The sequence below is a fragment of the Sycon ciliatum genome, chromosome 3 (genome assembly GCF_964019385.1).
Source record: "Sycon ciliatum chromosome 3, ocSycCili1.1, whole genome shotgun sequence".
Classification (NCBI taxonomy): domain Eukaryota; kingdom Metazoa; phylum Porifera; class Calcarea; order Leucosolenida; family Sycettidae; genus Sycon; species Sycon ciliatum.
This window is the reverse complement of record NC_088645.1, coordinates 22,846,798-22,859,435: the sequence shown is the minus strand read 5'-3', so window position 1 is coordinate 22,859,435 and position 12,638 is coordinate 22,846,798. Positions and strand designations below refer to the sequence as shown.

Below are 12,638 nucleotides of genomic sequence, written 5' to 3'. Positions count from 1 at the left end.
ACATGCATAGTACATACATACATACATACATAGTACATACATAGTACATACATACATAGTACATACATAGTACATGCATAGTACATACATACATACATAGTACATACATAGTACATACATACATAGTACATACATAGTACATACATAGTACATACATAGTACATACATAGTACATACATAGTACATACATAGTACATGCATAGTACATACATACATAGTACATACGGTACTGTGCAGGGAGTGTCACAAATCTCTGGCAAGCAACGGGAGCCTTACGACATCTTTAAAAGAAATTTCAACGACCACGAAATATAACTGACTTACAGGTAGTCTTAGGAGGACACTGATGTAGTTGCTGCGATGGTTGTTTGCTGTCCTGGCGCAGGGAATTCTCTGGCGATGTGAAGCACGGTGCCGCGGTGGAGAACGGAGACGGCGCTGTGGCCATCAGCAACCCCGTGTACGATTCCCAGGTCAGCAGCAACGGTGGTGCCCAGCCAGCAGCCACTTCGGCCACCGCCACCACCAGCGCCGGTGGTGATGTGCAGCAGACCAAGGCGAGTGCCCCATCCATACATCTCCTAGACTTTGGCAATGGCTCGGCGGACCACACCGTCACAGACAGGTACGGTTACAAGGTTATAGACAGGTCAAAATAGTAGGGTGGGGGGGGGGGGGGGGGGCATGGGAAGCAGTTACCCCGTAACACATTTTTCCATTTCCCAAAATCGTCCTGCCATGCGAAATGCAACATACAGGGCGAACCCCCGACTTCACCCCAGACAAACGTGCCTTTATGAACCCCCGACTTCACCCCAGACAAATGTGCCTTTATGAACCCTCTAGTATTGACTACCGACTGCAATTTTGTTGAATGGGATGAAGAAACACGAAAATCGACAAAGGAGTAGAGGGCGGCACTTCTTCACAGGGGGGGGGGGGGGAGGGGAGAGCGCAAACAGAGTAGGGGGGGGGGGGGGTGCTGAATTTATTGCAAACGTCGATGGTACGTGATTGCTCCGGTAGACCACTACTCCCTGTATTGAACAGTTGCTCTATGAGTCACACAGTGAAAACAGCTTTGCCTGGCATTGGCTGCACGATGTCGCCAGTCGAGTTCTGTTCTAATCTATCGTTTAACAAAAGCGGGCTGGCTAGTGTTTGTTCTAAATAATATTGTTATATCACTCAGGGCCAGGCCTTAAGTGCCATGGCAACGATGAAAGTAGAATTTCCGTGACCCATATCTGCTATAAGGGGCCGTCCGTAAATATCGATGTTTTTTTAGAGACGATATTCGTTCGTATCGGGGGGGGGGGGGGGGAGGGGGTTTTGACGCTGTTCGTTGTTTTTTGGGGAAAAAAATATCGATCTTCACATACGCTATTTTTAGGTATGCACCGTGTACTTGCTTGTCGCGGCTCGTGCACCATGCAGCATGCAGGCACTTGAATCTTGTGACTTGTATTATTATTACTACTACAGTACTGCAGCACGTATTATGTACCTACCTGTACACACAAACCGTTCAATATAAAAAATATCGGTCCACTGCATAAATGTATGTATGTTCGTATTAGGGGGAGGGGGGAGGGGGAGAGGGGGAGGGGGAGATCTGAACAAATATCGTCTCTAAAAAAACATCGATATTTACGGACGTCCCCTAAAGCGTAAAGAAAACGAAAACGTTGTGATTATACGTGTATATACGCAGCAGAGCACCGAAAACGGCAACGAAAACCCGCTGTGCCAAGCATCCGTATTGCTTGCGATGTGCTGGTGCCCGTCAGCCGCAGCTCTCTGTCTATTCACACCGGCGTCCAAGTCCCGGTCCCGAACCCTTCTTGTGTTTGACCTCTTGCCTTTTCCTGGTGTGTGCAGGTCTAGCCGGACGGACGTAAAGGAATACGAGGTACTGCACGTGTAGAGAGCTGCCCAGCGTGCAATCTAGAGAGATATGAATTTCATCACCGAACAGATTCAGTCACAGATCCGATAAATCAGTCTAATAATGCTTTGCCAGCCACGTCATATTTCTGTTCCTTTTTTCTTCTTCCGAATATGGCATATTTTATAAATTAGACTTCGAATGCGTGCATGATGTACATGTGAGTGAATTGTACTTTTGGATGCATTACGTTGATTGTCCAATTTGTTTGGCAAGCCAGCGGCACAGCATCCATTGGGGTGATCACAGGTAATAATGTATTTAGTGACAGATAGCAATTTCAATCATACTTGCCGCGGTAACACAGTATCATTATTATTTTATCATGTGACCTCAGTGGATCGCCATAGTTACCACTCGATGCCATGCATGTTGATATGATGCAAATCCTATTTTGATTAGGAGAGCGCTGGTTGACTCAAACTCTCTCGCACTTAGATTAGCGGGAGATACGCTGGCGCCACCGTCTCTCATCATCATCACTTCACCTCCTAACACATTTTTCTTTCTTTGCCTCCGGTATGGATGTGGCAAAATAAAAATATTAATGGGATTTTGGCCTCTGTTTGGTGGATCTGATCTATCCTCCCCCACCATTTAGGAGCCGCATCTGACACCTGATCATGGGGTGATGGCGTCCAACGGGAGCGGAAAGACGGTTCTTGACCGGCCCTGTACGCGAACCTGTGCAATTTTTCCTCTCGGGTATTTTTCTCTTTTTGAGACTGTGAGTGCGGCAGTACCTGCAGCTTCATTGCGTAGGCGGCAGTGCCATGGGAATGTGCCTGTAGGGCTAGTGTGGACTTCTATGTATTGCCGGAGTGAAACACCGCGTTGACTTATGCACACACGTGCATGCACACACACACGCACAGACGGTCATCAATCCGATTATCCTGTGGACTCCCAATGACAAAGTGGGTACTCATTTGTCTGCTCTTGTTCCTTGTTTAAAGGGGAAGTCCGGTGAAAAATTTAAATTTCACAGTCCGTAGAGTTCGAGTCGCTGAGTCGAATGGTCTTTGTCCGAGGAGGCTGCGGCTTATGGTTCGTCAGATACGCCCAATCGAACATGTGCGAATTTGAGCGCGCATCACCCAGATCCAGGTGATGACGTCACAGCGTGCAGCCAGGTAGCCACACCATCTAGTTGTGTACAAAAATGGCCATATTCGGAGCGCGTTCGATTGGGGAACTGTTTGTCGCAGCTTCTTCGGACCAAGACCATTCGATTCAGTGTTACAAACACTACATACCCTGTGATTTTCAGCTCGCTAAACCTCGAGGTTATACCATATTTTAGCCGTTTCCGAGTTGGACTTTTTCCGTCAGCCTCTACGCGCTGTGCGCTGCGTGCATGCAGTGCGTGCAGTGTGTTATCTAGCTGTGGTGCAGTCAACAAACTCATCACAGACGGAACTACTCCCGCACTGCCGTGCTGGGGTAGTATCTACAACAAGACTCGAGTCACAACTGACACAAGACTCAGAAAACTAGTCAACACACGGACTTGTCATGTACTACACTCGTATCAGTCGTATTGTACAGTCATGTAGTCAGAGAACGTGCGTTTCTCCTTGCCGGTGCCGGTGATTGTGCTTTGAGAAAGAAAATTTTAGTTTTCCGCTCCTGCCTCATTATTTTATGCTACAGCGATGAGTGCACAACCGTGACAAGTGACAAAACAGGGAACAGCTCCCGGACCTAGAACTGTCAGATTCCATAGCGTTGCGAGCGAAGAGTCGTGCTCGTGGTTCAAAGAGCCTGCACTGTTCTCCAAATGAGTAGTCCGAAATATTCCAAGTTCGCACCAAAACATCACCATGTGGCAGGCCACTGGAGTCTAAGCGAATCTAATCGGTATGGATTCAGGAACAACATTTAGAGCACTCGCATCACTCTTCTCCATTTTGGCGACCCTGCTCTCCAGCGATCTGATAATTCATCAGCCTCGTCTGCAATAGCTGCTGCTTCTTCATCAGTCGGAAACTCAGTAACTCTTGACGGGCCCGCGCGGCCATTTCTTCAGCTGAATACCGAGGTTCTCAGCCCCAGACCGAACTCATGAAGGTCAGCCATGGCTGCATCCTCACTCTCACAAGGAGTTACAGGTCTTCGGGGTCGCTTGCACCACCTAATATCAGTCGCCAAATCATTTGAAATAGCACTGACACTATTGCTTTCACGCACTCCTTTTGACCTAGCTGCACGCTATGACGTTGCAGAGGGTGTGGCGCGGCCGCATGACGTCATGGCGCAGCCCCCGAAACTCAGTTTTTCAAACGGAAATATCTCGAGAACGCTTTGTCGGAGACACGTGGGACCAACACCATTCGACTCAGCGCCCGAAACTCTACCAACCCTGAAATTTAAATTTTTCACCGGACTTCCCCTTTAATAATAGTGCATGTATGCCACTACCGGGTAGTAGTATAATATCTACCTCTCCGTTGCCAGGTAGTAGTAAAATACCTACCTCTCCGTTGTACATACGAGCATCGCTCGTGATAGGGGCTAGGCAAAAAGGTCCAGCTAACATCCTACACCAGCTGCATGTGTGGCAAAACCATTGCTATAGTTGTTACCCTATAATATATATTTTTTATTATGACAAGCTTCTTACTGCCAGCCGCATAGCGTTGAGAATATTTTCGTTGGATAGAATGACCCCCACCACTCTTTTATACAGTTATACTAATTTTTACACCCTTGAGAAACGCCTCAACTTCAAAACCTATGTATTTGTTTACCGCTGCCTGAATGGACTTGCTAGTCCTCTTCTGCGAGACCATGGAGACCGCTTTAACTTGCGCGCCCATGGTGCCCACACTGCAGCCACCACCCATGGTCAAGTCTCTGCTCCTCTTGTTCTGGACCGGTATACTTGGCCTCACACCCGGTCGAAGGCAAACAGCGCATGGATAGTTGCACTACTCTTCCCCATTTCCCGAGGAAGTGAACTATGGTCTCTCACAAATTTAGTAACGTTATGCATGCATTCATGCACGTGCACACACACACACACACACACCAGAGCAACACGTATGGCTTATGAGTGACCAGTTACAGCCGTGGCAGTATACACACAACTAGACAGTGCAATGCGGTGAGCACCGCCGTGTGACAACAAAAATCAACTGTTTAAAATAATAAGAGAAAAATATCCAAAACATGGCCTTGCCAGCATACAGCACAGATACAGACTGCGTGGAAGAGACACTTAGAAGTGTAAACTGTGAAATATGCCGTGCACAACTTCTCCACAGTATACTGGTTGAAGTCAGTGAGTGCCTGACGTCATGACAGCCACTTCTCAACCCAGCACACATGCGGCGTAGCTTATGAATAGGAATAATCACAACCAACAACAATCAGTATCAAACTGTGATTACCATCCACCTGACTACCAGTCCCTTGACTCAGGATTTCCTTGTTTCGCCTTGCACATGTACTGGTACTGCCAAATCGGTTGTTGAATGATTAGGTAATGATCATGTCCGCATGGTATAGACTACAGACGTACACGATTGTAGATTAGTCACCAGTAGACCTACTGTCCGAATTCTAAAAGGAAATGCCAAGCATGTCACCACCAGGGACAATGACAAACTCTCGTGGACCAGTTGCACTCTAGTGTACAGACAGTCCACTCTCCTATACAGATAGTCAGTGAACACTGCATGCACATACACAAAGTAGCTATGTCTAGAGTCCAACATCATCCACACCAAACTAACCGGCCAAGTGCCACTCCAATGTGACTCCATACAACGACGGTTACGTCCGCGGCAGTTCAGCATGCCTGATCGGAACCACACATTTCATGGACACAGTGTCACTGTCAGTGATACGGCGAATAGGACAAGGTCGTCTAACATACCGACTCTCTTCTCTCTATCTCCAGAGTGCCAACTGTAAGGATTGCGGTGAGTGGAAAGTAGACATTCCCTGTCCGGAAGCCTGTCCCTTCGGCACCACGCTCGTTGTACCAAGTGCCAGCTAGCTGTGGATGCCGCGGATACGCAAACCTCCATGTACGTCACCGGATTGTCGAACATTGCAAATTCGTCAATACCTTGTGGCCGCCTGCACCTTCCTCTCGAACTTGCGGGTGCTGACGAATACGAGTGAAGTGAGCTGGGACATAGTGAGAGAGTGAAATGGAAATAGAAATTATAAAAAAGAAATGAACTCCAGGGTTGATCAGTGGTGTCCGCCTCTCCCCCAGAAGTTCAAATCAATATTCTCTCTGTGACTGCCTTTTAACGGCTGGTGGCCAGTCTAGAGTGCGTCAGGCAGCCTCGGCAGTCGGCGCGGCACGCCGGGACGATCATGTCATTCTCAGCCGACCGATCCGATCCTCGCTCCATCGGTGGAGCACTTGCTTCATCAGCCAACTTGAGTAGTGCAGCCCTTGCCGGTCAGCGCAGCGGCGGCAATCCTAGTCGGAATGTAAGACAGACCGTGCTAGCGCCGCCAGACTATGATGATGCGGCATAAGTGGGGCCTCTTCGATCGACTGACATCCCGGCCGTTGCAGCGACGATAGCTCCGTGCCCCAGCCATCCCAATCAACTTTCTCTTCAACAGCAACCGTGCATGAAGTGAATGAGTTTAGATTTTTCCTCTTTATAATTTTACTGGCTTGTGGAACCTACAGTTACTTCGATGGGGTTACCAGGTGTGACCCCAAACTTCAAAAGTGTAGCTTTTTCACTCTGGTTTGCGCGAATGACATTGTATTTGTTTGATGTGATAAACACGTCAGACGTCAGGTGATGCGGCCGCGAACCCGGCTAACTAACTTTCCTTTTTTTCGGCCCCAGTCCCCAGGGTGACCATGTTGACGGCTGCCAGCAAGCCGATTCCACACTACGCCGAAAGCGGTTTAGTTATCAGGAAGGCCATTTAGGGAGCAGTAGACTCTACTACTTGTAGATGGTAGGTCTACCACGTTGGGAGATCGCGCGTAGTGATGTCTACAGCCTGCCAAACACCGCCGCTGGGCGCGAGCAACGCAAGGTGACCATTTGGGTGACGGGCTTGCATACCCTCGTACCCTATCACGGGTGAGGTTGGCTAATGATTTCAAAGTAACTAACGTAATTAACTCGTTGTTACTGAGTTCCAGCAAATATCCCAACCTCGTAGATCTACCGTCATCGATTCATACATTTAAATTTCTGTTACTTCCTGCTTCTCGCCTCAGTGGCAATACAAAACAAGCAAAAGGTGAGAATTTCTCAACCTGTAAACATATATATAGGCTTATTATTAGAGGATCCAACGACAACTACATGTACATGTAGCTGGGGGTCTGCATTCTACCATGTTCTACAGACTCAGTCAGTGCATTCATCCGAAACTGCCACCCCAGCTTTTTCAGTGACAGTGGTATGAACTGCATACAGGAAGTTGCGAACAGCGCGGTTATGCACAAGCGACAACTGCCTGGTAGATGTACATGGTGTAAGGTAAATTTTTGTTCGCTTTCCTTTTGCTCTTGCTTGGAGAGGAAAGGTGCAGCACGGAAGGCCTTCATTTCCCGCTAGCACCCGTTATCGGCCGTTGTAACATTGCTTGTTGTTTCCCAGGCCTAGAATTCGCTTGCCTGATGATAGCCATTGCTCGTGCTGCCGATGGTGATAGCCATTGCTCGTGCTGCCGATGATGATAGCCATTGCTCGTGCTGCCGATGATGATAGCCATTGCTCGTGCTGCCGATGATGATAGCCATTGCTCGTGCTGCCGATGGTGATAGCCATTGCTCGTGCTGCCGATGGTGAAGCGGGGCAGCTACATGTAGCCACGGTTTCTCGCCTTTTACAATTTCCTGACTCTGGTGTTTGGAAGTGAGAATTGGAGTTACTTCAAGTACTTTACCAACCAACCTAAACTAAAGCCCAGTACTAGTATTGCGAACTCAAGGAGTAAGACGATACTAGCAACGTAAACCTCGAAAGCTACTACAAGTACATGTACATGTACATGTGTAACACTAGTCTATTACTACTGCAACGAGAAACTGGGTTGTGGAGCCGAAACCAGTACCGCTGAGTTTCCAAATGCTTTTGGAAGAAGGCAACCTTCGCGCGCCAAGCGCGCCCGCACCCACACACACACACACACACACACACACACACACACACACACACACACACACACACACACACACACACACCTGTCCTGTCCTGTAGAGCCACTACCACTAGGGTCACGTGGGCCCCGGAGGGGCAGCAGAGAGAGAGAAAGAGCACGCCACCCGATGGCGCTCCAGATGCGAGACTAGTCGGCACACACACACACACACACACACACACACACACACACACACACACACACACACACACACACTTGTACTTGTACTTGTACTTGTTGCTCACTGCCAAAACTGGTCACGTGGGTCTCCCCGGGAGAGGGGAGAGAGACTCAAAAGGAATCTTGGAAAGATGACTCAACTGGCTATTGAACCGCCCAACGGCCGACACCCCCTGAAATCCCCAAAACTCTGGGTGGACTTGAAAATGATCCCACTTATGGGCTCACCACACCTCAGTAAGTGGGTGAGGACAAGGTGCAGAAAAAGGATTGACGGTATCAGGGTATCCGTCCTGGGATTCAACTGCAGTTACCCCTGCCCCCAGTGAAGGTAATACTTGCTACTAGTGTGGGTGGCTAAATCAGAGTGGATCTGATCTAAGCGTCACTAGCATCATTGATTACACAAGAGTTAATCTAGCCAGAAGCAGTCCATGGTTAACAGGTATGTATACTTCAAATAGAAAGTAACCTGAAACCAACAAAGGTGGCAGATACAACAATACACCTTCAAGCAGCCGAGCCTGTTGGCAACAGACCCAACACAATCAGGCATAAGTGTACCCACCAACCGGACTAGCTGGCACACACACACTTGTACTGTCTTGTTGCTCACTGCCAAAACTGGTCACGTGGGTCTCCCCGGCAGAGGGGAGAGAGAATCAAAAGGAATCTTGGAAAGATGACTCAATTGGCTATTGAACCGCCCAACGGCCGACACCCCTGAAATACCCAAAACTCTGGGTAGACTTGAAAATGATCCCACTTATGGGCTCACCACAACTCAGTAAGTGGGTGAGGACAAGGTGCAGAAAAAGGATTGACGGTATCAGGGTATCCGTCCCGGGATCCAACTGCAGTAACCCTGCCCCCAGTGAAGGTAATACTTGCTACTAGTGTGGGTGGCTAAATCAGAGTCAGATGTATGAATGTCTGTGTGTCTGTCTCTCTCTCTCTCTCTCTCTCTCTCTCTCTCTCTCTCGCTCTCTCTCTCTCCCTCTCCCTCTCTCTCTCTCTCTCTCTCTCTCTCTCTCTCTCTCTCTCTCTCTCTCTCTCTCTCACACACTCTCCTTTCTCTTTATTTCATCCTCTCTTTTTCCTGTATCGTACTAGCATTGCTTTCACAAAGTCACTTTGCTGATTGCTAGAATGGTGTACAGTACGGGTGGTAGTCGCCATAGCATGGCTATCGTGCTCCGCGTACTCGAATTAGCTGAACAAGTTTTCAGCATTCAAGATAACATACTACAAGTAGGTGCAGGTGGCCCTAGGCTGTACACTTTTTTGGCTTCGTATTCACGTAGATCTATGGCGAGATTCTTCAGCTTCGGTGCTAGCGCTCCGTAGTGGTTTTGCATTCCTATCGTCTTTTTTGCATGATTGCTTTCTTTAAAGGGGAAGTTAAAGGGGAAGTTAAGGCAAAAATTAAAATTTCACCAGTTGTAGTCTTCCGGGTGCTGAGTCGAATGGTCTTGGTCCGAGGAAGCTGAGACGCTCCCTTCCTACTTGAATCCCAATCGAACTCGCGCACTTCCACCGAAACTGGGTGACTGCGCCCTACTAGATGGGGATTTGTATGCAAAATGTCACTAAAAGCGCCATTTCGTTCTTATAAAAGCACGGATGACCGCGATTGGCCCATATGTTGTAGTCTTTTGGACGCTGAGTCGACTGGGTTTGGTCCGAAAAGGCTGCGATGCAGCGTTCCTCCTTTATTCCCAATCGAACATGGTTGAAGAAGCGGTCACGTGGTCCTGGGTGCCCAAATCACCTGGTCACCACGCCAGCAGGTGACAACTTTCACACCAAGGTTCAACTCGAGTTCAACTCGAGTGACAGGACTGCACCCAAAAAAGGTCAAACAGGCTAGTAAGTTGTACAGGCACGGTGACCAGCTGACTGGTGTACGCAGGAGCACGTGACCGCTTCTTCAACCATGTTCGATTGGGAATAAAGGAGGAACGCCGCATCGCAGCCTTTTCGGACCAAAACCAGTCGACTCAGCGTCCAAAAGACTACAACATATGGGCCAATCGCGGTCATCCGTGCTTTTATAAGAACGAAATGGCGCTTTTAGTGACATTTTGCATACAAATCCCCATCTAGTAGGGCGCAGTCACCCAGTTTCGGTGGAAGTGCGCGAGTTCGATTGGGATTCAAGTAGGAAGGGAGCGTCTCAGCTTCCTCGGACCAAGACCATTCGACTCAGCACCCCGAAGACTACAACTGGTGAAATTTTAATTTTTGCCTTAACTTCCCCTTTAAGAAAGAACATTTTGGCTGCAGGAACTTGCGGCGGCGGCCTCAAGACTTCTTTTACAGAAAAAGAAACCAACTTGTTACTTGACAATCTGCAGTTCTGCACACAATGACAACTCCATTCATTCATCTTTGTTTTAGATCAGTCTGTAGATCAGTTACTAGCACCTGCCAACAAGCTGGGCTTCGGAATCGGAAGCAGGTACAGTGTACATGTACATGTACATCTGGAGAGGCGTCATGATGCCGTCATCCATCCCCCTATGGGCCGGGCCCTATGCCAGGGAATGCTGAATAAACTAGCGCCGGGTTCGAGTGCACAGAATAGTGTTCGTGCTACATAGAACTTGAACTAGTATTATATCAACAATATTATATTGATATACAGTCAACTTCGCTTATAACGACACTCGGCGCCGTAGGCACCGGCGGATTATGCCGGCATAATTATTGGCATAATTTGGAGGGTGAAAATTTGGAGCATAATGAGGCATCCTTTCGGAGGTAGGAGCATAACTACATGGTTGTACCACAAATCCAGTATTGTAAGCTACACAATTGTGTACAATGCAACTGATCAGCGCTAGGCCTTGACAGATTATGCAAGCATAATTTTTCGCATAATTCCTACCAAAATCGAATAAACGCATAATTCGAGGCAAATTGCATACGAATCGCATAAAATTGGAATAATCCGCCTGTTCGCATCAAATTCCATACAGTTGTACATGTTCTACAAGTACAAGTACAAGTAGATGCACCGGGAAGTCGTAGGTACGTAATGAAGGCTGATTCACTCGCATCTTCAGCTACATGTACTGTATCAGTGTGAGAAAGAACCTTGAAGAAGACGAGTTCGAGCATACAATACCGTGACTGTATTGCCATGATTTCTACCCTGATTTTCATTGAAAACACTATCTGCATGACCTCCGAGCCCTTTACCATGCAGACCACCAGCACTGATCAGGCGCATTGTACACAATTGTATAGCCTACATACTACAACTGTGGTATAATCGTGTAGTTATTCTCCTACCTCCGAGAGGATGCCAAATTATGCTCCAAATTTTCAACCACCAAATTATGCTGATAATTATTCCGGCATAATCCACCGGTGCCTAATGGAGAGTTACTCTTAACTCGTATCCATATTGTCTTTTTCCTTTCTACAATAATAATAATGCACGTAGATTCTACGTAGATCTACGCGTGCAGCGCAGCGGCAGCAGCTGATGCAGGACAAAAGAAATCCAACCTCACCGGTCGGGTACGAGCGTACGTACCCCCCCCCCCCCCCCCGGACGTGCCCGGTGCTATTATAGAAAAATAATAGTATTAAAGTCAACTTCGCTAATAACGACTGCGGATATAACGACAATTCGCGCATAACGACAGAATTTCCATGCCCAGAGCAAAGTCCCATCCAACTGTAATAAATTATAATGAGACTTCGGGTATAACAGCACTTTGTGAATAACGACACTTTTCTGATGCCCCGCCGATAGGCTCCGGCGGATTATGCTCGCAAAATCATGGAATTATGCTTTCATGGATTCTCGCATTATGCTCGTAAAATCCTCATATTATGCTTTGGCACCCGGGGATATAATTATATTCACTTTGTTGTACTTATGGAGCCTCAAAGTTCGGAAAATTGTGCTATTTTCGTACTTGCAAGTTGCAAGTGGCCATAAGTACAACAAAATACACGAGTATCCCCATAACAAGCTGCAAGGTGTCCATGCATGTTAGAGATCAACATGGAAAAAAAGAAAACATTATTTTTTCTCTTCATCACTTGATTTCTTTTGTACTTCAGTAAAAATACCCAAATTAGTTTGAGTAACCGTTGCAAATTATCATGTTCAACTCACGGTCTTCATAATCATCATACTCGTCCAACCGATGTCACCCTCACCCTGCGAATAATCAGCTCATCTCTCCCGTAGCTCCACTTCTCCTTCCATCATAATAATAATAATATCTTTATTAGGATGACCCAGAGGCTTGTCGCCTATCAAGGGGTTCACCGCTTTGAAGGATGTACATGTACACGTATGAGCTAAAGTGAAAGTAGTGAAAAGTTGTGACCGAACATCAACTATACATCA

The 12,638-nt window shown here is 47.5% G+C and overlaps 1 protein-coding gene across 1 annotated transcript in view; it reads left to right on the top strand.

Annotated features, from left to right (window-relative positions):
* Positions 1–2,501, top strand: part of LOC135811768 (uncharacterized) — a 47,625-nt gene extending 45,124 nt beyond the window's left edge. Inside the window, exons 26-27 of the mRNA XM_065325014.1 lie at positions 386–625; positions 1,882–2,501. Of these exons, the coding sequence (XP_065181086.1) occupies positions 386–625; positions 1,882–1,927 (286 nt within the window). The 3' untranslated portion in view covers positions 1,928–2,501. The remainder of the gene's footprint in view (positions 1–385; positions 626–1,881) is intronic.
* Positions 2,502–12,638: the final 10,137 nt, after the last annotated feature.